Below are 21,790 nucleotides of genomic sequence, written 5' to 3' on the forward strand. Positions count from 1 at the left end.
CACACAGACAATTAGCTACCACACAGACAATTAGCAGTACCACAAGTAGAGTGTGAGTTGAGTGTGGTGGGTGGGAGTGCCAACTAGGGCCGGTTCTTCTTTCTTTAAATAAATAACCATAATAAAATTAGCAACCACAAACATTTTAATGCATGCTCCCACAAAGGCTTGTCCGGATAAATTTTGATGAGTTGTCAAGATGGCTATATAGTATATGCGGCAGACTTAGTGGTGCAGCTCTTTATACTCAGCTACTGTTGTTAGAAGACCCGGGTAAGAGTGTTCAGCATAACAGCAGCACTTATACACGTTGTTTGTATGGCTTCTCGTAACGTTGCATTTTATAGCACAGGTAAATAGAGAGGCTTTCTGTTTAAGTATCTAGATCACTGTTACAATAATAGAACTATCACTGACTGTTCTACTAGAAAACTTCGATATATCGATATTTTCTAAGTACAATAACATCGTATTGTGATACTTATTTGCTGTATCGATATGTATTACAGATCCCTATAGCTAGTAGGGTCCGCAAACGTCATGTGTAGGGGTAGGTCTAATCAAGAAAGCACTAGTGAGTGGCAGCAAATTTCGTTCATCTCTTCTAGTGAAAATAACGCGAAATAGCTACCTTGAATTCGATCGATTTAGTATAATTATTGTTTTAGCTCACATGTGTATAGCTATATGCATGTTGTAATTAATCACCTTAGAGAACTTTCATATTTTTTGCCGTAATAATTTGCATTGTAAGGCCATACCTATTTGGTCTTATGTTGCGCGGGCCCGACCGACTACATTTTTCTTCAAATGAAATACTTTTGAAAATCATATATGCGGATCACGTGTACTTAATTAAAGGCAACATATCATCAGCACCCTCGTGATATAGTCCAAAAGGGACCATTGAAGATCGTCCAATGTTCTAAAAATTGTAGAATACGATGGGAAAGCTCTTTTGGAGATATCTGATGCTACCAGAAGAGTATGAAACCTAGATGTTTAACTGTGTATGTACTATTATAGCTACATTCATTATTTGCATTTTGTATGCTTGTGTTTAAAATTTTTATCATTTTCATTTTCAAACCAACCTACCTATCCAAATTTAAAATAATTTTGCCCGCGCAACATAAGATCAAATAGGTATGGCCTTATTCTTTTGGGCCAAAACTCTCTCTCAAGCTTTGAGAAGTTGTCCACTCTTACTTACATGGAGTATAAGTAGTTTAATATAATTGGGTGGCGTCGTGCACATTGCCCATCGGCGAAAAAAAAGATCATGCAACGCTTTGTGATCTGGAGCACAGCTAGTCTCGCGTAGCCAGACCCTATTTCTCCGCACGGCGCTTATCGATTGGAAATATAAGCGCCTGCTCCGAAAGGGTCTGGGGACTCTACAATAGAAAAGTTCTACTAGCAAATCACCTCTGGATAAGTGGGCATTGATAGGCCCTAGACCACGTTCATAAGAGGTGTGGATGACCACAGTTGGCTTCATCCTCAGCTAAAGGTAAGTCTTCAGCCAGTTTAGACTCTACAAAGAAAAAGAGCTATTAAATTTGCTTGTAACGGGCATGATCATCTCTGAGATAAGAGTGAAATAATACATGCAACTTCGCCTTTACACTTGCAACTGGCAGAGAGATGTAGGTCTAGCTGGTAAGCTGGAGAAGGTAAGCTAATATAGCTATGAATACAGCCATTTTCTCTGCTCATGTTGCCTGCATGGAGGCGAGACTGCTCATATCACTTCGCATATCAGACATGATCACGCTCGTTACAAGTAAATTTAATACTGAGCTCTTTTACTTTAAGAGTCTGAACTGGCTGAAGCCTTACCTTTAGCTGAGGATGAAGCCAACTGTGGTCATTCACACCTCTTATGAAAGTGGTCTAGGGCCAATCAACGCTCACCTATCCAGAGGTGATTTGCTGGCAGAACTTTTCTATTGTAGAGTCCCCAGACCCTTTCGGAGCAGGTGCTTATAATTTCCAATCGATAAGTGCCGTGCGGAGAAATAGGGTCTGGCTACGCGAGACTAGAGCACAGCAGACTTGCAGGAAACACTGCAACAGTTACTGCAGTGATCACCTCCAAGTCATATACCTGTGTGCAGAATATGGTGTGTTTTGTTGACCATCTGGCTGGGGCCAGCCACCTCGCCAGATTCAGCAAAAAAATTCCTCAACGATCCAACAAATACTGCAGTCTCATGTACATAAGCACCTTTACTAGTGTGTTGAATTTATTTTATTTACTTATTTATTTTTGACTTTACAACATACAGAATTACAATGATAAATTGTTACAACAGATTAGTGGCTACAGGTCTGCTGAAGGTCCACTGGCAACCTGTGCTAGTGGTCTAAAATAATTACAATTGATTAATTATAGTTATAATTATTATGATTAGTTAGGAAAAAAATTACGTATATACTACAAAAGTGATTGTTATTACAAGGGCTACAATGCTTCAAAATTAGGTGGTTTGGAGGATTTGTTACAATGGCTACAAGGACATTATGTGCATGCATTATTAGAATCATAATTAGTTTCAAAATGATTCCATAGGTAGTTGGTAAGTTTTTTCTTGATTGTTGCTATATAGATTAGAATTGATGATGGGTAGTGCATTCCAGATCCGCGACAGTCAATTGAAGTAAAAGTTGCTAGTCAATACACTAGGGTTTCTATTATGTTGTAATTTGTTACTTGTACCTAAAAGTGTATTTCCTGATGCAAAACTAATAAATTTATTAATATTAAAGAAATTATTTGGCAATTTTAAACGCTTTATCAGAAACATAATGTCTGAGATGTCTAGAAAATAGTGGCAAAATCAGTCATTAATCGATGTTTATAATCACTAGTATAGTCATTAAGAATATATTTTGTTGCTCTGCATTGAAGTCGCTCCAATGTTTTAATGTCTTTATGGAAATGATCACTCAGGACAAGAACAAACTTCCAGCAAAGGCTAGATTATGAACACTTTAATCAATTACGGCATGTGAAATGCGATTTATTGTACAAAACCAAGCCTCTTGTAGATAATATATTATTTTGCAAAAAAATATTGTGGAACATACTTGACAACTACTCTGAGTGCAGTTAAATAATCATTTTTGTGATTTTTGATCAATTTCAGTGACATTATGTATGAAAAATCAATTTCTGACTGTTCTATAAGAATATCTGACTGCTCTATTGGAAAGTTTCCTTCAAGTTATGCATATTATAGTTATGTTGCATTGGTGTAAATTGACCTATATAATTTAATGTGGCATATTGCATGCTACAGTAAAATCATTGTGCCTTTTTTTGAAAAATATCTTCTTCCTCATACTCAACAGGGTATAGTCTAGACATAGCATCTGCATTTTCATTTTGATATGCAATGTACTATTTGGTATGTATATGCTGAGCCCACTTATGCATGGGGCAGTATTAGCAATAATTAGCTATCAAAAGCAGAAACCAAGGGTTTGCTCCAATTCCATAGTAGATGGTAGGGAAGAGTGGCTCTGCCGACTACTGTGAAATAAATCAAAAGTTGAGATAGCTATATGCCTGAAAGCAATCTTCAAGCCAACAGTTTAATGTACGTACATTTTGTATATCCTATCTGTGTGGGTCACTCTTATACATTCCATGTAATTTTCCAAACTACTAATATTCTACCTCAAAAACTTCGAAATCAGGACCCAGTGCAGGACAAATTATCAACTATTTGAATTTTGTGAAAAGATCTTAATATATTAATATGACAGTCACCATGATAATTACTCCAAATTCAGTGACACGTGACTACTGCTCTTATTAAACGTTTGATCTAATCCATTATAACTATGTCAATTTACAAGTTCCAGTAAATCATCCGATTGGCATCTCATTATAACAATTCAAATCAAAATTTCTTCCAAATCACAAATAACTATGTTTTTAATGTCTTGCACAGGATGTGATAATAGCTACTATATAGAGATGATTGAGACTGAATAAGTTGCAATTGGTACTTTAGTACAAAATTAGCTACCAGGAAATATCACGGCTTTTTTATGATAGTTTTTCATGAAGATGCGATTTCAAGGCATGTAAAAACTTGTGTAGTGAGCGTACCATCTGACATTGCATGCTACTATATCTGAGTATCACATGAAAATAGATGATCAAATAATTGTAAGCTCTGATTTAACTATCAAAAGCAAAAGGTGTGCATGATTGTAACTATGCTGTATGACCTGCATAGCTATAGCTATATAGATCTGGCCGTACACTCAAGACCTCTGGACTCCATCCTTGCTACAGAAATGATCATCCTACTGTATTCACAGTGATTTATAATCATATCAAGTGTCAGCAATATTATGCTGAGTGCCATAAAACTTTCATTACAAGAGTTTTAGTTTTGCACAATAAATTGCATTATTGGCTAACTGTAAAATTTACCGTCAGTAATCAAGCCATCACTGTAAGTTTATACTTGCTCTGAGCAATCATTTCCATACTTCAGCACACCTAAAGGTGTTAATTTGCACGAGAGTGCAGTATTTGTTGGAATTTTTTGCTAAATCGGGCGAGGCTGGTCTCAGCCAGATGGTCAGCAAACTTCAATCCACACCATATTCTGCACACAGGTACTTGACTTGGAGGTGATCACTGCAGTAAATGTTGCAGTATTTCCTGCAAGTCTGCTTTGCTCCAGAACATGAAACGTCTTTTTTTCTCTGATCGGCTATGTGCATGACGCCACCACCAAATATTAATTAATTATATTAAACTACCTTATACTCCATAGTAAGAGTGGACAACCTCACAAAGCTTGAGAGAGTGTTTTGGCCCAAAAGAATAACATTGCAAATTATGATGGTGAAAAATTGATTGAATTCAAGGTATTTCACATTATTTTCACTAGAAGAGATGGACGAAATTTGCTGCCACTCTAGTGTTTACTTGATTAGACCTGTTTGTAAGTTGATTTGAAGATATCGATTTTTTTGGTTTGCGGACTCTATCCCTATAGTGACGGGTATATAATTGGAAATTAAATGTTAGACATCTACATATTTATACATTGTACTGCAATAGCTCACCATATGGATTTTGAACATCAAGAAGAAATAGGCAATCATAATAGCAATAATGGAAGTACTGGATGGTAAATTTGTTGTAAATCCTTGAGCATAAAACTAAAAAGCAGGCTCTCATGACCTGGCAAAATTGACAAGTTCAAGTATTCATACATACCATACCATACAGAATCCATTTACAACCAATTAACTTTGAATGGGTGAAAGAAATAAATTCCTGGGCCACAATTCATGGCATTATGGTATGTGCTTTTAATTTATTTCAGCAGTACATCAATTATATATTTAACAGATATGCAGAATACTGTCATCTCAACAATGGACTGCAATTAGCTAGATATGTACAGTTGCATAACTCTGTGTTCTGATTGTAAACAAGTCAATAGACAATCAATGTGTTTATTTATGGTTATTAAATATCACCCTTAGCACTTTACAATAAAGTCCTAGTTTGGTAAAGCCAGCATCCCTGTTATCACTTTTAACTCAAATTTGCTTCACTGTGGAAAAGGTGGGTATAATATGGTATTTCCAGTGGCTTATTGAATACATATAAGCCTTAATATAAATCCTGTATTATACCCATCTTATACTTTAGTATATTCCATACTATACTATTGCATATATGGTTTCAGTTTATTTACCACATTACTTTATATCTATTATAATGCCTACACTATACCATCGCATAATTATGTGGTTTCAGTATGTTTAACACATTAACTAAAGCCTTACATGAGATTGTTAGTATACTACAGGTTATATCAAGCTTTTTGTATTCAATAAGCCACTGGAAATACCATTTGTATCCCTCATTTTTCACAGTGCTTGTCTTAAAAACACTCTGCTTGTCAGTCATTTTTTTCATTGCAAAGGTTTGGAAACATGAACAGTAGCTTAAATAAAAGCATTGAGAACTTGTATAAAGATAAAATGGAAGCAGATGAGAAAAAGTTGACATTGACCAAGGGGAACAGCTCTGGGAAATTAGATCGCACGTTCAGTGATAGTACCGACACATGCCGAAGAAGCAGTACAAGCATAAGAAGTAAAACAGCTTTTGATATGAGAGCCATGATGTTGTGGGATGACACCTCAGCAGCAGATTTTGTTACTGCCTACCAAAGGATGAAAATGCAACAAAGATTAAAACGAAAATATACCAGCAGGTTTTACTTGCGAGCATCTGGCTCCTTCAATAGCAGTAGTAGGTCATCTCAAAGTAGTCGGCCTGAGAAAAAAGTGCAAAAATCTTCTGAAAAGGTATAGCTATGCTATGTACACTGCATGGTGATTAGGTTTCAGACAATATAATTGTATAGCTTCGGAAGTTGTTCTGTTGGGCAATCAGGATGGTGAGGTTTCTAATTCGAATGAATGCTAGCCTCAAGAATTATATACATGCAAATCAAAGAGCACAAATCTACACAGTCTTAGGGTCCAGTTTCCAGTGTGAAAAGCTGACATTTTGTAAATCTGACTTTGCTGCTTCAAACAGAGTGAGTAAGCATATATGTATCTCAGACTGCATATTTGAAAGAGTATACAGATAATGTTACTTATCACTGTACACAGGTGTATATGCCTAAATGGGCCCTCAATGTTATGCAACTTCCACCGGATAAGAGAAGTGAATCAGCCGTGAAGAAAATTGCTTCACTATTAAGACCATTCGAAAAATTTAAGGACAAATTTTCTACAGCTTCCCAAGAAGAATTCTGCAGACACTGTGAATATGTTCAGTATGTTTACTTTTACTGTGTAACAGCAAGCTATTTACTGTTGTAAGGTATGAGAAGGGAAGAGTGCTGCTACGTGAAGGACACCCCGGACATTCATTCTATTTCATTTACTCTGGATCTGCATTTGTTAACATCGAAGAGAAGGCTAGTAAGACTGGTAAAATGTATACAAAAACTCAGTGTGTACTACCACAAGGATCCATTTGTGGAGTGAGTAATCCCATTGACTTTGTACTAATAATTAATCTGGTGTTCAGGAACTTAGTCTACTATATGGCATCCCAAGATCGGCAACTGTAATCTGTAGAGAAAATGTTGAAGTAGTAATGATCAGCAAGGAGGTGTTTTTACAACTGTCTCCAGATAAAATGCAAAGGGAAATCACACTGAAAATGGAATATTTGAGGTCACCTTTATGCTGGGTTTTGTGTAGTGTGTGTGTTGTGTGTGGTGTGGGTGCATGGTGTGGGTGCATGGAGCATGTGCATGTGCCGTGTGTGCATGTGTATGTGTGTGTGTGTGTGTGCGTGTGTGTGTGCGTGTGTGTGTGTGTGTGTGTGTGTGTGTGTTTGTGGTGAATGAAAAAGATATAAAGCACCACATGTATGAACTACACACACACATGCACGCACGCACGCACGCACACACACATTTTGACTCTATACATATACAGGGGGTGCAGATTATTTTCTGACTGGCCAGAAAACTGTCTAAGGGAATTATGTATTTATTCAAAAACAAATGAGGTAAATTGATCAACATCTATGCACACTTCATTACCACACCTTTGTACATGTAGTACCACTATGGGAAATTGATTGAACACAACACAAAAACATCAGAGTTCTTACACATTGTAGTACAGGTAACATTAATATCATTATACATTAGTATGAAGCTATCTCTCATGTGTACAGGGTCATGTTCAAGTGATTTGTGAAGTGAGCACAGATGCGAGCATTGAGATTAGTGCTGATGACAACACAAGGAATTACCTCCCAAAACTTGTCAATCCTGATCCAATGATTCTGTGTCCTAACTGGGAGAATGAGCGACCACCAATGGCTTTTGTCCGTGTTGATTCTGTTGCACCATTTAAGCCAGTTGTAAGCACTAAAATGCATCACATTGTCACATATCTAAACACATTGTCAAGTTATAGATAATAATTGCATATACCACTGACCAGATGTAAAAGAAATAGTGATATCATATAGCAGAATTATTCCATTTCATTTGTAATTTTGAACTGTGCTGATTTAATAATTATGTGTCTGCATACATGCATAGGATCTTCAGTGCATACTAAAGGATTGTAAACACAATGGGATGGTCATAACAAGTTTGGGAGCAAAAGTGATGAGAATTCCAAAGCTTCGACTACAGACAATACCACCTGCACCATACTGGAGGGCATTACAACATAAAGCTAGCGATGTCCAACAGTAAGCAGCACCATCACATGCACCTGTACATAATAATATCTGTAAGTGCATGGTAGGGACTGCATGAGTTATACCTAATAAATGAACTTCACTAATGGTCTATAAAACTGGGGCACATATCACACACCAAGAAAATGTTTCCTGGTTGCTCTTTATACTTAGTACTCTACAGGAAAAATAATACATCTGTATATGATGCATTTTAGTGCACAAAAATAATTATTGTCATGTACTAGCTTTGAGATCATTCTTCCATATGAACATTAAAATCATCAAATATGTAGTATCCATATAATTATTTCCCCTACGAATACACTTAATACAGGACTGTTACATTTGAGGAATATTACGTGCTGTAACAATGAAATATTCTGTCATGACAAAAAGCTGCCATTGTATACGTAGCCATTGTAGTCATATGCAAGATAAGATTGCTAAAAAACAAAGCACTGAGTAATGTCACATTCCCTTGCAATGTTTTCACTTACAGGTACTCCTCTGATGGGGCAAGGAAAAAGGAATTTCTAGAAATAAAGCAGTGGATCATATTTCGATCAGTGATACAAGATGATGTTCTAGATGGAGGATTGGTGGCATCAAAGCCTGCCACTAAGAAAGGCACCACAGGGTGGGCAACATTTCCAGGCAAGCAAAGAAAAAAGTCACTACCTCCTCCACCACCATTGTTTAGTGCATGTTTACAAAGCAGTACTTCGCTTCATGAACACTACGCTGGTCAGCACAGTGGATACTGCCTGAAATTTGTAGATGTAACATCCAAGAACATACAAAATCAGATTTCCAAGGAAGTGTCACAGTCCAAACTGATGATTAAAATGAAATAAACATGTACAGTGCATTCAATTGGTTTAACTGCATAATACTAAATGTTATACTCATCCAATGGATGGGATACATACATTATTTAATATAACATGCACTAACCATAAAAAATGGCATACTATACATGAAGCAAAGACCACAATTACATTCTAGACTGTCATGAAGCAACTATATAATCATGCATGTAAACAGCTATGCATGCTGCCTTCACAGTTTTTAATACACGTATATAAACAGCTGTTTATCCACTTAAGAATTAAAAGAAATCTTTAACTTGCAAGTCTGGTGCCTGCCGGATTGTCAGGTACAATAGCATTAGGAATCTGCTGATTAAAGATCGCATCAGTGGTAGCTACAGCAATGTAACTTGAGCTGACGAGAACTATAAGATGCCAAGGAAATATGTATAGTGTTTTAACAACAAGTCAACATTTCAATACAATAAAGGCATGAATTGTATATAACAGCTCTTGATAACTATACATTAATAGCCAGCCCAAATTTCTGTTATTGCTTACAAATGCTCATCCTTTCACTGAATAATTAATACATTAACAGGGTCAGCATCAGTGTGAACCATATTGAAAATAATTAGTGCAATGTTAGCAGGTGTAGTGTGTAGACTAGTGTGTTTGTTTATTGAGTTCAAGGTTTTGTGGTTAACATCAGAAGAGAAGAGGAAGGGTAGCATTTTGTAATGGATGCTCTAAAATGTGCAGCCCATGATGTGTTGGGGTTTTCCTTGGATTGACTTGTTTAATGACTCGTTATAGAACATCTACAACCTTATTGCAATGCAGCTTACAATCAGGTATGTTCAACAGCCAATTTTGGCAGGTTTTGATAAACCTGCTTTTTGCCAGTTTTGGCAACATTTGGTATCATATTTTTGCCAATTGTGGTAAAATTAGGCTTATCCCAGATGTTGGTAAATTCGGCATTGTCCATATTTTGTCAAAATAATGTAGATCCATCAGTTGCCACTTTTAATTTGGCAATCTATTGGGTTCCATATTTTGCAGCTTATGGGTTATTGCCAAAGTTGGAACACCCTTAAAAGCAAAGTCTGGCAATGAAAAGAATTTTATTTTGCCATTGTTGGCAATTTATGAAATGCAACTTCAAAGCTGTGATAACAACAAAATTAATGTAAAAGTTACCAAGCTTCCAAAACTGGCTCTTTGAGCCCAAATTTGGCAGGGCCTTTTGGGCAATAATTCGTAAGCCCCATTATTGCCAACATTGGCATTATGTGGGATCTGAATTATTTCAAAAAAATAGAGCAAAGTATTTTCCTTGGCAAGCTAAGGAGAGTATACACAGCCTTGTCATGGAACCAGTAAGTGCTTCAATTTCTCTCACAAGCATCTTGCATTTATTCCAAAATTGGAAGGTATCAGGTTTTACTTATATAGTGGTATGTGTAACCATTGATTGTGGGTTTGAGTTTCCATTTTTGGTAAGAAAATGAGATGTTTATTATTGTTTTTATTGCCTAGTTTGGCATGCCTACTTCATGCCAGTAATGGAACCTTGGAAATTCAAACTTGCCAATTTTGGAATATCAAACTTGCTAATTTTGGAAATTCAAACTTGCCAATTTTGGAAATTATAAACTTGCCAATTTTAGAAATTATAAACTTACCAACATTGGATATTACAAAACTTGCCAATTTTGGTACGTAATTACAGAACTTGCCTATTTTGAAAATTTTATAAACTTAATCAAGTTTGGACTTATAAACTTGCCAATTTTGGTAGCTACAAAAGCTTCCAATTTTGAAACCCCACACTGAAATTCAATCCCACAATTAAAAGGTACTTTTGCAATTAAAGGACATGGAATTTATACCACTTTTGGAAATAACATAAAGCTTCTAGTGATGCATTTTTGAAGAAGTTGCCAGTTCTGGCAGCTTTTGAAGTTGCCAGTTTTGAAACAGCTTTTGAAGTTGCCAAAAATGGCAAAAAGTAGGTCTATCAAAACCTGCCAACAATGGTTCAGGAACATACCTCTACAATAAATGGATCAACATGTGTAGACATGAGGATCTTGCTGCATTCAAAAAGGATAGAGGGGAGGCAAAGCAAGCAGTTAGAGAAGAAAAAAAAACAAAAAACAGATAAGGCAGCTACAGTTGATCAAAGATGGTTTGGGAGGAAGCAAGTTTAGAATTGCATAAGGGAATGTAACTAATGTGGAAAAAGGGATCAAAGTTGTACAAGAATAATGTTGCATGTGTTAGGACAGCATCTCAACACCAGTGTTGAAGATGCCATTTCACTAAAGTGTTAAATGTTTGTTTGCCAAAGATGAGTTGGATTCCGTAAGGCAGCATTAGGTAGACCCTTCTTTTGCACACCTTCCTTGTGAACATGATGTGCAGTTGGCATTATCTAAAGTCAAAAAACTGGTAAGTTAAGTATTCTGCCTGAAGATTGGTCAACCAAGTAGTGACTGTGCATACATGCTCTTGAAGCTTGTATAGGCCACTTGGAAGGAGAAAGGTGTACTACAGGGTTGGCAGGATGCTATTCTATTCCCATCCCTAGAAAGGTAACCTTCATTGTTGTGACAATTCAGAAGAGATTGCTTTGCATGATGTAGTTGGTAAATCAGTTGGTAGGATTATGCAAAACTGTTTACAGAGCAAGTACTACTGGAGTCCCAGTGTGTCTTCTTCTGAAGAGGACTAAGCTGTACAGACATGATCTTTATGGTGAGATAGTTGGCTGAGAAGGTGATAGAGCATAATTCTAAGCAGAAATTTGATTTTGTGAATTTGTGTAAAGTGTATGATTCTGTCCCACATGGGTGGCACTGGAGAAGTTGGGACTACCTAAGGAGATGTGCTGATCTGGTTAAGTCATTTCATGATGATATATAAAGGCTGAGGTGAGGGTTGATGGTGGATTGTTGGAGAAAACTGAAATTACAAATGGTCAAGGATACACAATGACCTCTACATTGTTAACATCTATGCTAGCGTTATTGAAGAAGTGTGTTCCAACAGTATGACAACAAGCTCTTACTTCCTCTGCTGTGGTGGAGGACCACATGACCCAATGCATGGGCAGTATCAAGAAGACGTGTACAAGTGTGTGTGTGTGTGTATGTGTGTGCAGTATATGTGTGTGGATGTCAGTCTTTTTAGGGGGCAATGTTAGTTGCTGCTTCCGCTTGGTAACACTTATATTATTAATTATTATTTTTTACAAACACTGGCTAATTGGCTCTAAGGATAGTGGGTTGTTACTGATAAATTAAGTGTTCCTCATGTCACCCAGCATGGTGAAGGGGTTGCTATTGTGTTGGATCACTTAATGCAGGGCTCAACCCAGAGTATTGAACTGGGGGGAGGGGAAGTAAGCTAGTGGTTCTATAGGATTATAAGAGAGGAAAGAGAATCACTATAAGCATGTGAAGCACACTCTGAAAGTGAAGCATGAGGTTTCTCAGAAGGTCTGAGAGCATGCCTTTCAAGAAAATTAGAAGTGAAGATACACAATTTTGATGAAATTTTACTGTGATGCCACTGAATATATTGACCATTTGATTGTAAAAAATTATCATTAAGCCATTACATTTCTAACTACATATCAAGGCTTTAGGTATAAACCTGGGGGAGGCAATAGCTAATCTAAGGGGGTCATTCCCCACCTACCCACCCTTCCTAAATTAATTCCTGCAATGGCACATATACAGGGATTCAAGAAAGACACAGCCTACCATTAGCTCAAGGATTGTATTTGCTCAAGTTGAATGTTATTACTGGTGGCTATGTCCCAACTCATTGGGTAACTTTTTGATATAACCAGCTCAGCTCCCTCTGGTGATCTTTTGCTGGTAGTGGGTAATTTTAATAATGCAAAAGTTGAATGGTCAGAGTCACAGATCAACCATTGTTGGGAGTGAGGGATATGTTTGGTGTTGGTAAATTGAATGAGAATACAGAGCACCACCTTAGTTTGCTTCTATGCAATTATAGTGAACAGAAGAGGATTTATCAGTGCACTCGAAAAATTCCAGAAATCAAGCACTTACATACAATGATGCTATTGCGCTGGTGTTTTGTTCAGCTGAATGTTGGACTGTTTACAGATTGGTTTGTTCTACTCTGAGCCAGTTTTCAGGTAAACGAACATCATGTAGGAAGAATATTGGTGTGCAAAAGTGTGCATATCATGTGATTCAACTATTGGAAATGTAAAACTAGTGGACAGACGATGGTCTGATTGTATGTTGCAGGCCTGCAATGAGATGCTAGGGAGAGGTGGTAGGAAACAACCACAATGGTTTGTTGGAATTCACCCTGACCATTGATTTCTAAACATAATATATACATGTTCTCCCACTGGTTACTGTCCAGCTGTGCTGTTGATTTAGTCTCCTGGATGTGATTGGTAAACAGAGTGCTTAATGATAGATTGCTGGTGGTAGAAAAATACTCACACATTATCAGTGTAGGTTTAGGGTTGGTTTGATATGGTATTCTATGTTCGTCAGTTTGTGAAGAAAGCCATTAAACGTAATACTAAAGTGGTTTATTATTTGTATACTTACACATAAGCACTATGATTCTGTGCCCAATGAGTGGTATGCTTTCTTGTTCAGAATGGTTTGTGACTGTTTTTTGGATTAGTGATCAATCAAGCAACAGGTGTGGAAGTGCAGTTTAAGCTGGATGGAAAGCTAGTTGGCCATGGAGAGAGAACTAGGAGAGCAAGCTCTTTTGCACTGTCAAAGCACTTGATTGCAGATGATACTGCTCTGGTCAATATAATCTTCTGCCAGAACAATATGAAGTATAGCTAGTGAGAATGATCTCAGTCTGAGTATCTTTCCCTAAGACAAAGCTACCAAAGTTACCTGTTGCTGGGAATTCTCACTGACGATGACTTGACCTCATTGGGATCGGATGGAAGTAGTCAGTATCGGGGATCACTGGTGGAGGCATCACTGGTGAAAGTATGTGGTGGAGCAGTCAGTCAAGTCAGCTGCAGGTTTAAACAAGCATCTAAAGCTTTTGGTGGTCTCCATGCATGATTCTGCATTCACTGCATTAGAATTGCATCGAGAATGCTGTTAGTGGTGGGTAGGAACTGGTTAGTAAGTTGGACAGGTGTCATTGATTGTTATCTTGGAACAGCTCTGAGCTATATAGATTTCACATGATTGAGAGAATAATATTGGTGACTTACTAACACAGTGTAGGTTAAGATGAGTGGGATGCCTTCAAGACAAAAGGCACCTTATAAGCAGTTATTTGGCTGGCTCCCTCAGAAGCATCTGTACATATTGTTATGGAGGGACAAGGTCCATTAGGACATAAGAGACTACAGAGGACAGAATCATCTCAGGATGGCTGGTTCAAGTCATGTGTGCATTAGTGTTGTTTCAGTTAACTGTAACTAAAACTAAAAGTACTTTTAGTAAGGTGAATAAGTTAACTAAAACTATAACTAAAAATAAATGTATGTAATCACTAAAACTAAACGTATATAATCACTGAAACTATCAGTGTGGGCAAGTTACTTTGTAAAAGTAACTAGTTACATATTACATATTACTTGCAACTGAACTATTTAGTTACAGTTACATATTACCCATAAAATAAAGTAACTGCAATAATATTACATATTATATTACTTTGTGTCCACAGCCTTAAGCTGTCACGTGTGAAACTACCACCTTATCACGTGACATGATTGCGCTGTTGGACAATATGCAAATTTTGGTTATAAGTAAGAAGCTGGTGAATAAGCTTCATTCAGTAGGCCTCGTTACTTCGCTGTGGCTAGGCATTACTCAGAGGATAACTAACGAGATTAGTAACTTCGTTACTTGTAGTAATAATATTACGTAATATTAGACTCGTTACAGTAACTATATTACTTAGGTAATGCGTTACATTTGTAAGTAAAGTAGCTTACGTTATATTACCTGTTTTTATAGCGTATTTCGTTGTATTACTTTGTTACCACAAAAGTAATAATATTACGTAACGCGTTACATAAGTAGCGCGTTACTCCCAACACTGTTCATTTGTATATAGACATTCTCCTTATATATATACTTCCATTTTCCCACGCACAGCTAGGAATTTTCGATACTGAGTGGGCGGGACTATGTGTTGTGTTCGGCCCCCGGTGGTGTTCTCCAGCTCGTTCTGCTTCTTAAATTTAAAAGCTGTCGTACCGTGGCGAATTAATACAGTCTGGAAATGGTACCATAAAAGATTTGGTTAACTCTTGTTTCCGATCCGTTTTGTGATAGCTAGCGATTGGTGCGCAAGTGTCAAGTTGAAGTAGAACGATAAAGCAATGTCTGATGGAGCTATTAAGAGGACGGTGGATGAAACATTCTTGTCTCCGGATGCCAGTTAATCGAAAACTGAAGTACCAAGGAGCTGGATCTCCTGAGAATGCTGAGTATTTTGTCACTCAGAGTCTTCCCTTCACTATCAGATAAGTTAGCTATCTGCAGTAATAAAACAAGATATCAGTAGATATATGTGGTCACTGTAATGAAACATGTGATGCTGAGGGTGTAAAGGGTGAAGCGTTTCAATGTGAGGGTTGGTTTCATGCTTTGTGTGAGAACATTGGTAATAACAATAACAGTAAGGCCAATGAAACTTGACTAGCAGTTTCGTGTCATCGCCCGCATGCTTTTGATACACCCGCATGGAATTTCATTATTGGTATTTCAGATCGAAATACTCTTACTTTTACTCTAATGGAGCAATCAGCTATACTCTAACGGAAAAATCACTTGTTATAGATTAGTAACATACTTTAGCTATTTAATGCAAGAGTAATCAGTGTAGATCTCACTGTTTTTTGGCAAAAATTTTCACGTTTGGATGTGTGTTGTGCTTTTGGAAAAATAATGAATAATGAATAATAACCGCCCGCCCGCATCAAATTTTCAAAAATCTGAGCGAGAAACTGGTAATCAAGTTTCATTGGCCTAAATGTTACAAATCATTTTCTTCCCTTGCAAAGTCAATACCAAATATAGCATAGCTACTATTGCAACTACAACAAGTGCTATGCACAAATCAAATGCATAGTTGCTGAATTTGTGAGATCATCTGTAAATGAATCAGCTAAAATTTCCAATGTAATTTGAAAACTCACTTCAAAGGTTTGACGGGTCTTTGGCATCTACCCTAATTGGAAAGTGTATTGAAGATCTTGGTGCAAAAATAGAGAATCTGCTTTCAAGTCAATCTGTTTTACAGATGGAAGTTGACCAAGTTTCAGAGTCCCTCCAGGGTTCCTGTTGGCGGCTCTATTGTGAGAACTACTCCAGCCACAGCTTACACATGCTGTACAAGGTATTGTAGATGAATTAGCCGACAGAGAAAGAAATAAAAAGAATGTTGTCATCTATGACTTACCAGAAGTTAAAGACAGACAGGCTGACAAATTCTCTGTTTTAGCTTTACTCAAAACTGCATATGATCTTGAAACCCTGATTAATATAGTTGTCCGTTTGGGAAGAATAGATGAAAACAAGCATAGACCTTTGTTAGTCTTGTTTTGAGTCTGCTGATGACAAGGCTATTGGTGTTTCCCGTTCATACTTACACCATCATGACCAGTTTAAAAGGATTTTTACAGTCCCAGATAGAACTAAGTTCAAGCGTGAAAAGCATCAAAGATTGGTCACTGAACTTAGAGAAAGAAAATCTCAAGGTGAAACTGTGTTAATAATCAGAAATGGCAGCATAATCATGAGACCCCCACACACTGCTGGACAGATTCCAGTAATTGTTTATTTGATTTTGTGTATAAGTAGTATAGCTAATTATATAAGTACATATTGTATAATTTGTTTATGGATGTACAGGCTCAAGCCTTTATCCTTACAAATACATATTTCTCAATTTTCAGCACTTGCTATGATGCGATCTCTTCTCAAAGTAGGTGGGGCACACATTAGATATCACGTGTGCGGAAAGAACAATAATATAATTTCTACATATCAGATTACGTGCAGCTGTATAAATTATAAGAAACGGGTGTTGTGCTTCATCTACACTAATACAAGCAAACAAACATTCAGAAAATTGGATACGTAGTGTTGTAGCTATGTCTCCAGTCACATGATTTGTGGAACAATTGATTTAATTAGGAGCATCTTCTGAGGTAGTTTTAAGACCTTGATTTTCAAGAAAACATCAACTATTTAGTGCATGGAGTAGTAGTACAAAAAGTTCACATTGCTACATATACAATCTGTCTGGCGGCGGCGGTGGCAGCAGCAAAATACAAGTGTAATATGGCAACACCATTTGAAGTGTCCACTTGCATGTTTATATTCAACCAGTGGTGGGTGTTAAAATGAGTGCCATGTGTGCTGCGATGACACTCACATGGTGTTACAGAGGAACAGAAAAGTGTTACAAGAAGTGTCAGCATGCGTATGCAGTATCTATTCTCTTTGATAGTCCACTATTGTACATTATCTTAAAATCACATAACGCAATATACTGTATGTAGTTCTGTGTTTCAATTAAAATTGCTTCCATCTGACCCAATCTTTTATTTAGAATTTCTTCCAGCTCTCAACCTTTCATCTTTCAGTTCAATAATTATTTGGTTATCATACAGTATAATAGTTCTGTATAAAATAGCTTCCAGATCCGATCTTGTGATAACTATTTTTCAAAAAATTTCTAGGGAAGCATAACCCCAGACCCCTTTAACATGCTAAGTGTATTATGTACTCCACACACTGGTGAGTCTATACTTAACCCCTTCACTGACACTTTATACCACCCAAGCCTCATCTTCACTATAACTGTTTGATCAGTATAATAATGTAGTTTAAACTATTAAGACAGCAGAGCACGAGCACACTATATTTCAATTGATTAGTATTGCATGATCATGTATGTGTAGCTGATGCTTTCCGCCTCCTGTTCTTTAAGATGTAAAAATAGTTTTTTTTATAGCCACTGGCTGTGCCTCGTAGCTACAAAAGTAGCATTACAACTGCTACATGTATATTATTTTGTTATTGTTATGTGGCTCAAAGGTGCATACTGCGAGTCACTTATACAAAGTGACATCATTTTTATTAAGCAAGTTCAATCTCAGCAAGCTAAAAATTTCCTGTAGGAATGCCCCCAGACCCCCTAGATGGAGCGTGTGGTTCCGCATGCTGAGTGTGCTTTGAACACTGTTCTCTTAGCTTCACACAATGTCCCTGGTGGCACCCCAACCTCCCCCCCACCCTTCTGAAATCCTACATCTGTCCTTTGACAATACTAGTAGGTTATAGTTTCATGTAGCCAGACTGCTTGTATGTGTCAGGGATTCAAAATTATAGTTTAACAAACAGTTAGACATGAACTACATAGCTACGTATTTATCTAGTACCAATGCATGTGTGTAGTTAACTTACCACACATAATGAAGAAATTCTGTTATAAATTCCTCTGCATAGTCATTTACTTGGTAGCACTGTGCCAATTCAGTAGTATTACTACACAGTAGACGGCAAGATGGTAGTGCTAGTGAAGTGCTCATCACAGTTTCTGGCAGTGCCATGATACAGATGCTTTCAAATATGCCATATAGTGGCAAACATCAACAGTCCATCACTGTCAATTACAGTCAATAAATATATGCAGCTTCCAAGTCAAACTTGTTGCAATGAGTGAACACTACCAGATGTGTACAGCATATGAAATTTCCATGAAAATTGCCATGAAAAGTATGTACACGTTGAGCTGGATCCTCAAAAACATTTAATAACTCACGGATGCAACTATACACAATCTTGAAATTTGACTCATTTGTAGTACTGCTTGATCGACCCACTAAAATAATTCAAAATCTTTTTGTTCAAATGTCTGATGTCTGACATAATATTGATGGCCAATCAAAATTTTCACCATGCATTTCATATGGGGAATCCATTAATATTAATTTCAGGGAAAAGGCACAGCCTGTGAATGCTGCTCAATTACATGCATACAAATCAATCATATAAAAATAATGATGATCAGTCCAATGTTTATCTAAGAGATTCTTGAATTAAGTTAATGAATCAGCAGTAACAATGTAATCAGGTGACAGTCATTAATTACCCTGTTCGACAATGTGTAAGCCCTTACAAACTTGTTAATACTCTCCTAATATAATTTGAAATTGTGACCCCTTGTAGATGTGTAATTAAGTAGTTGGGGGAGAAGAATGAAGCATGAAGTAGACCATGTAACATCTGATATAATGCCTACTCACGTCCTTCTATAGTACAGGGATGGTACTTCTTCTAATGTTTTCTGATCTGTGATATAATGTAGCCCCCAAACAGAATTTCCATATTCTAAAATAGGATGAACAAGAGTCTTATATAAAATTGGTAAGGAGTCAACATCAAGGTGATTGAAGCACTTACTAATAAGCTGCAGAATACGATTGGCTTTAATAGCAACAGCTGCAGCATATTGGTGAAATTTGAGGCTATGGTCAACCACAACTCCCAGATCTTTCTCAGCAGTGGTACTACAAAGGGGTTGCACCATCAATAAAGTAACTGTGAGGTGTAACACTTGATATCCCATGGCCAATTCTCATACTTTTACATTTGCTGTTATTAATATTCAATAATCAAGTCTTAGACCATTCAAAAAAGTTTTCAGCATCAGCTTGAAATTGAACAATATCTAAGTCAAAAATACATGCAGTGTCCATTACAGTCAATCATACATGTCTGTTGTTGACACCTTTGCTGTCACCACTAATCATCTGATTGGCTGAAGTGTTAACTCTCTTGAGAAAAATCCATTTTAATTTTAAGCTGTTTTTCAAGGATCCAGCTTAACTTGTACCAAGTGACTTGTACATAGCTACTTATGACAATGTTATACAACACATCAGCTACTAGGGACGATAAAATAAATAGCCTACACTGCATTTTACTATCTATATCTTGTCTATAACCTACCTTATTGGTTGGTGGCAACCAACCAACACATTGGCGCTCAAAAATATGCCTATAGCTAGCTAGCTACACAACACATCTTCTTAGAAGCTATATATCATCACAAAAATTTAGACTGGAAACCACTGCTGGGCACTTATCAAAATTCCTGGGTGCCACCCATATTAAATCACAACTTTGTAACAACAGTTGGATGTGTTATAGACTGGTTGCTATAATACGTATTATAGCTATTATCTACTGACTTTTTGCGCCAACCATGTTGATTGATACAACTGATCATGAAGGTGTAATATATTTGCCTTTCAAATTCAAGACAAAAGGTCATTCCCTACAAAATTTAGTTGCTGCATGTCCATAGACCTTCAGTCAGCTGGTCACTCAGTGAATAGCTAAAGCTTTTTATTTTATTTTTTAATTAAGTTTTATTTATTTATTTTTTGGGGGGAATGCAAAATAAACACATTAACACATTAAACAGCTTTAGCTCAACTGGAGCTCAACTAGCAATTTATTGCAGCATCCGCTGCAATGCCGGGTCAGTTTATAATTACTTTGTCGGATGTAGGACTACAGTAGCTAGGTTTTACCTTTGCTTTTTTATACGAACTTACGCTGACTGCAATCACTGCATAGCACTCGGCATAGCACACTGACAGACAGTGCGCTTAGCGAGCTTGCAGTAGTTATGCATGGAAATAAAAACCCGGAAATAATGAAAGAATACGGAATAGTGCATGGTGCTGACAGCTACAGTATAGTATGGGAAACAGAGAATTTGTTTGGAGTGGCCTTATAGGGAGAGCTACATGCCGATTTACGTAATTACGCAACAGCTGTCATGAATGTTACATCACCCATGGCCATGCATGCATGGGGTATTCCAAGGGTTTTACCCGGCCTCATTTTTTTACCGTAGCTACGTGATTTAGCTACCACAACTGTGAATTAAATTGCCCTGCAATTATAAGTCAATTGTTTATTTTTGTTGTGCTGTTCGTATGAATAACCCCACAGAAGGGTTATGCATCACTGCATGAGTATCGACTATGCAATCTGTTGAATTCTGACTGAATGTTGAAAGTCTCAGGCTCTCGAGCTGTACCCCTAGACTGGCCTCCTCATCAGTAACTCTATATACTGCTGCTGCAAATATCCTTTGAAAAATTCTGGCTAACTCCCTGGTCAATGTTGGCATATTGTCCATTCAACAATATTTAGCTACTTTTCATGCAATCATATACTCTTGTATGTGTTTGAAAATTTGTGATACCCAGCAGGATCACAAGGCAGGTCTTTAGCTATAGAATACTGACAATGAAGTATGAAGTGAAGCCTAAAAATGCTATAGTATTGTTGATGGTAGTACCTATAGCTCAACCTATAGTGCATGTCGACATGAATTGATGGTAGCTATAGTTACTATTAAATTATATTAGTAACATGGCGTTCTGTAAAATTAATAAAATTATTAAAGAAGACTTACATTGTTTACATCATTAGTCTACCTCCTCAGACATAATGACTCCTACTCCACAAGAATACTTTTTTTGCTCCTGTTAGATAATTTTATTAAATGTCCGCCATAAAATTGTTTTGTTTAAAAAAATATTACATCATGTACATTTTAGGTAATACTATAAGTCTTAACATATTCACACAAGCTAAAAATGGTAATGTATGATAACCACATTAAAAGGCAA

At 36.9% G+C, this 21,790-nt stretch overlaps 1 protein-coding gene and 1 long non-coding RNA gene across 2 annotated transcripts; one reads left to right on the top strand and one right to left on the bottom strand.

Moving 5' to 3' along the window:
• The first annotated feature begins 201 nt into the window (after nucleotides 1–201).
• Nucleotides 202–9,256, top strand: LOC136240521 (uncharacterized). The gene is made up of 10 exons (XM_066031519.1): nucleotides 202–273; nucleotides 5,920–6,593; nucleotides 6,670–6,836; nucleotides 6,884–7,046; nucleotides 7,094–7,242; nucleotides 7,510–7,582; nucleotides 7,636–7,701; nucleotides 7,754–7,942; nucleotides 8,127–8,281; nucleotides 8,772–9,256. The coding sequence occupies exons 2-10, from the start codon at nucleotides 6,447–6,449 to the stop codon at nucleotides 9,124–9,126; spliced, it is 1,464 nt and encodes a 487-aa protein (XP_065887591.1). The 5' UTR covers nucleotides 202–273; nucleotides 5,920–6,446; the 3' UTR covers nucleotides 9,127–9,256.
• LOC136240522 (uncharacterized) lies at nucleotides 8,794–19,803 on the bottom strand. Its single transcript, XR_010693854.1, has 3 exons — nucleotides 19,542–19,803; nucleotides 18,543–19,469; nucleotides 8,794–9,506 (listed from the first exon to the last, which is right to left on the bottom strand). It is a non-coding gene; the product is annotated as an uncharacterized lncRNA (long non-coding RNA).
• Between the last annotated feature and the right edge of the window lie 1,987 nt (nucleotides 19,804–21,790).

This window comes from Dysidea avara, chromosome 12 (genome assembly GCF_963678975.1).
Source record: "Dysidea avara chromosome 12, odDysAvar1.4, whole genome shotgun sequence".
Classification (NCBI taxonomy): Eukaryota; Metazoa; Porifera; class Demospongiae; order Dictyoceratida; family Dysideidae; genus Dysidea; species Dysidea avara.

Bases quoted from the DNA above. Each gene is read 5' to 3' on its own strand.
- LOC136240521 (XM_066031519.1), top strand. From the start codon at position 6,447: ATGGTGAGGTTTCTAATTCGAATGAATGCTAGCCTCAAGAATTATATA. The intron at 7,243-7,509 runs GTCACCTTTATG...ATACATATACAG, and splicing joins CTGAAAATGGAATATTTGAG to GGGGTGCAGATTATTTTCTG. The intron at 8,282-8,771 runs GTAAGCAGCACC...TTTCACTTACAG, and splicing joins AAAGCTAGCGATGTCCAACA to GTACTCCTCTGATGGGGCAA.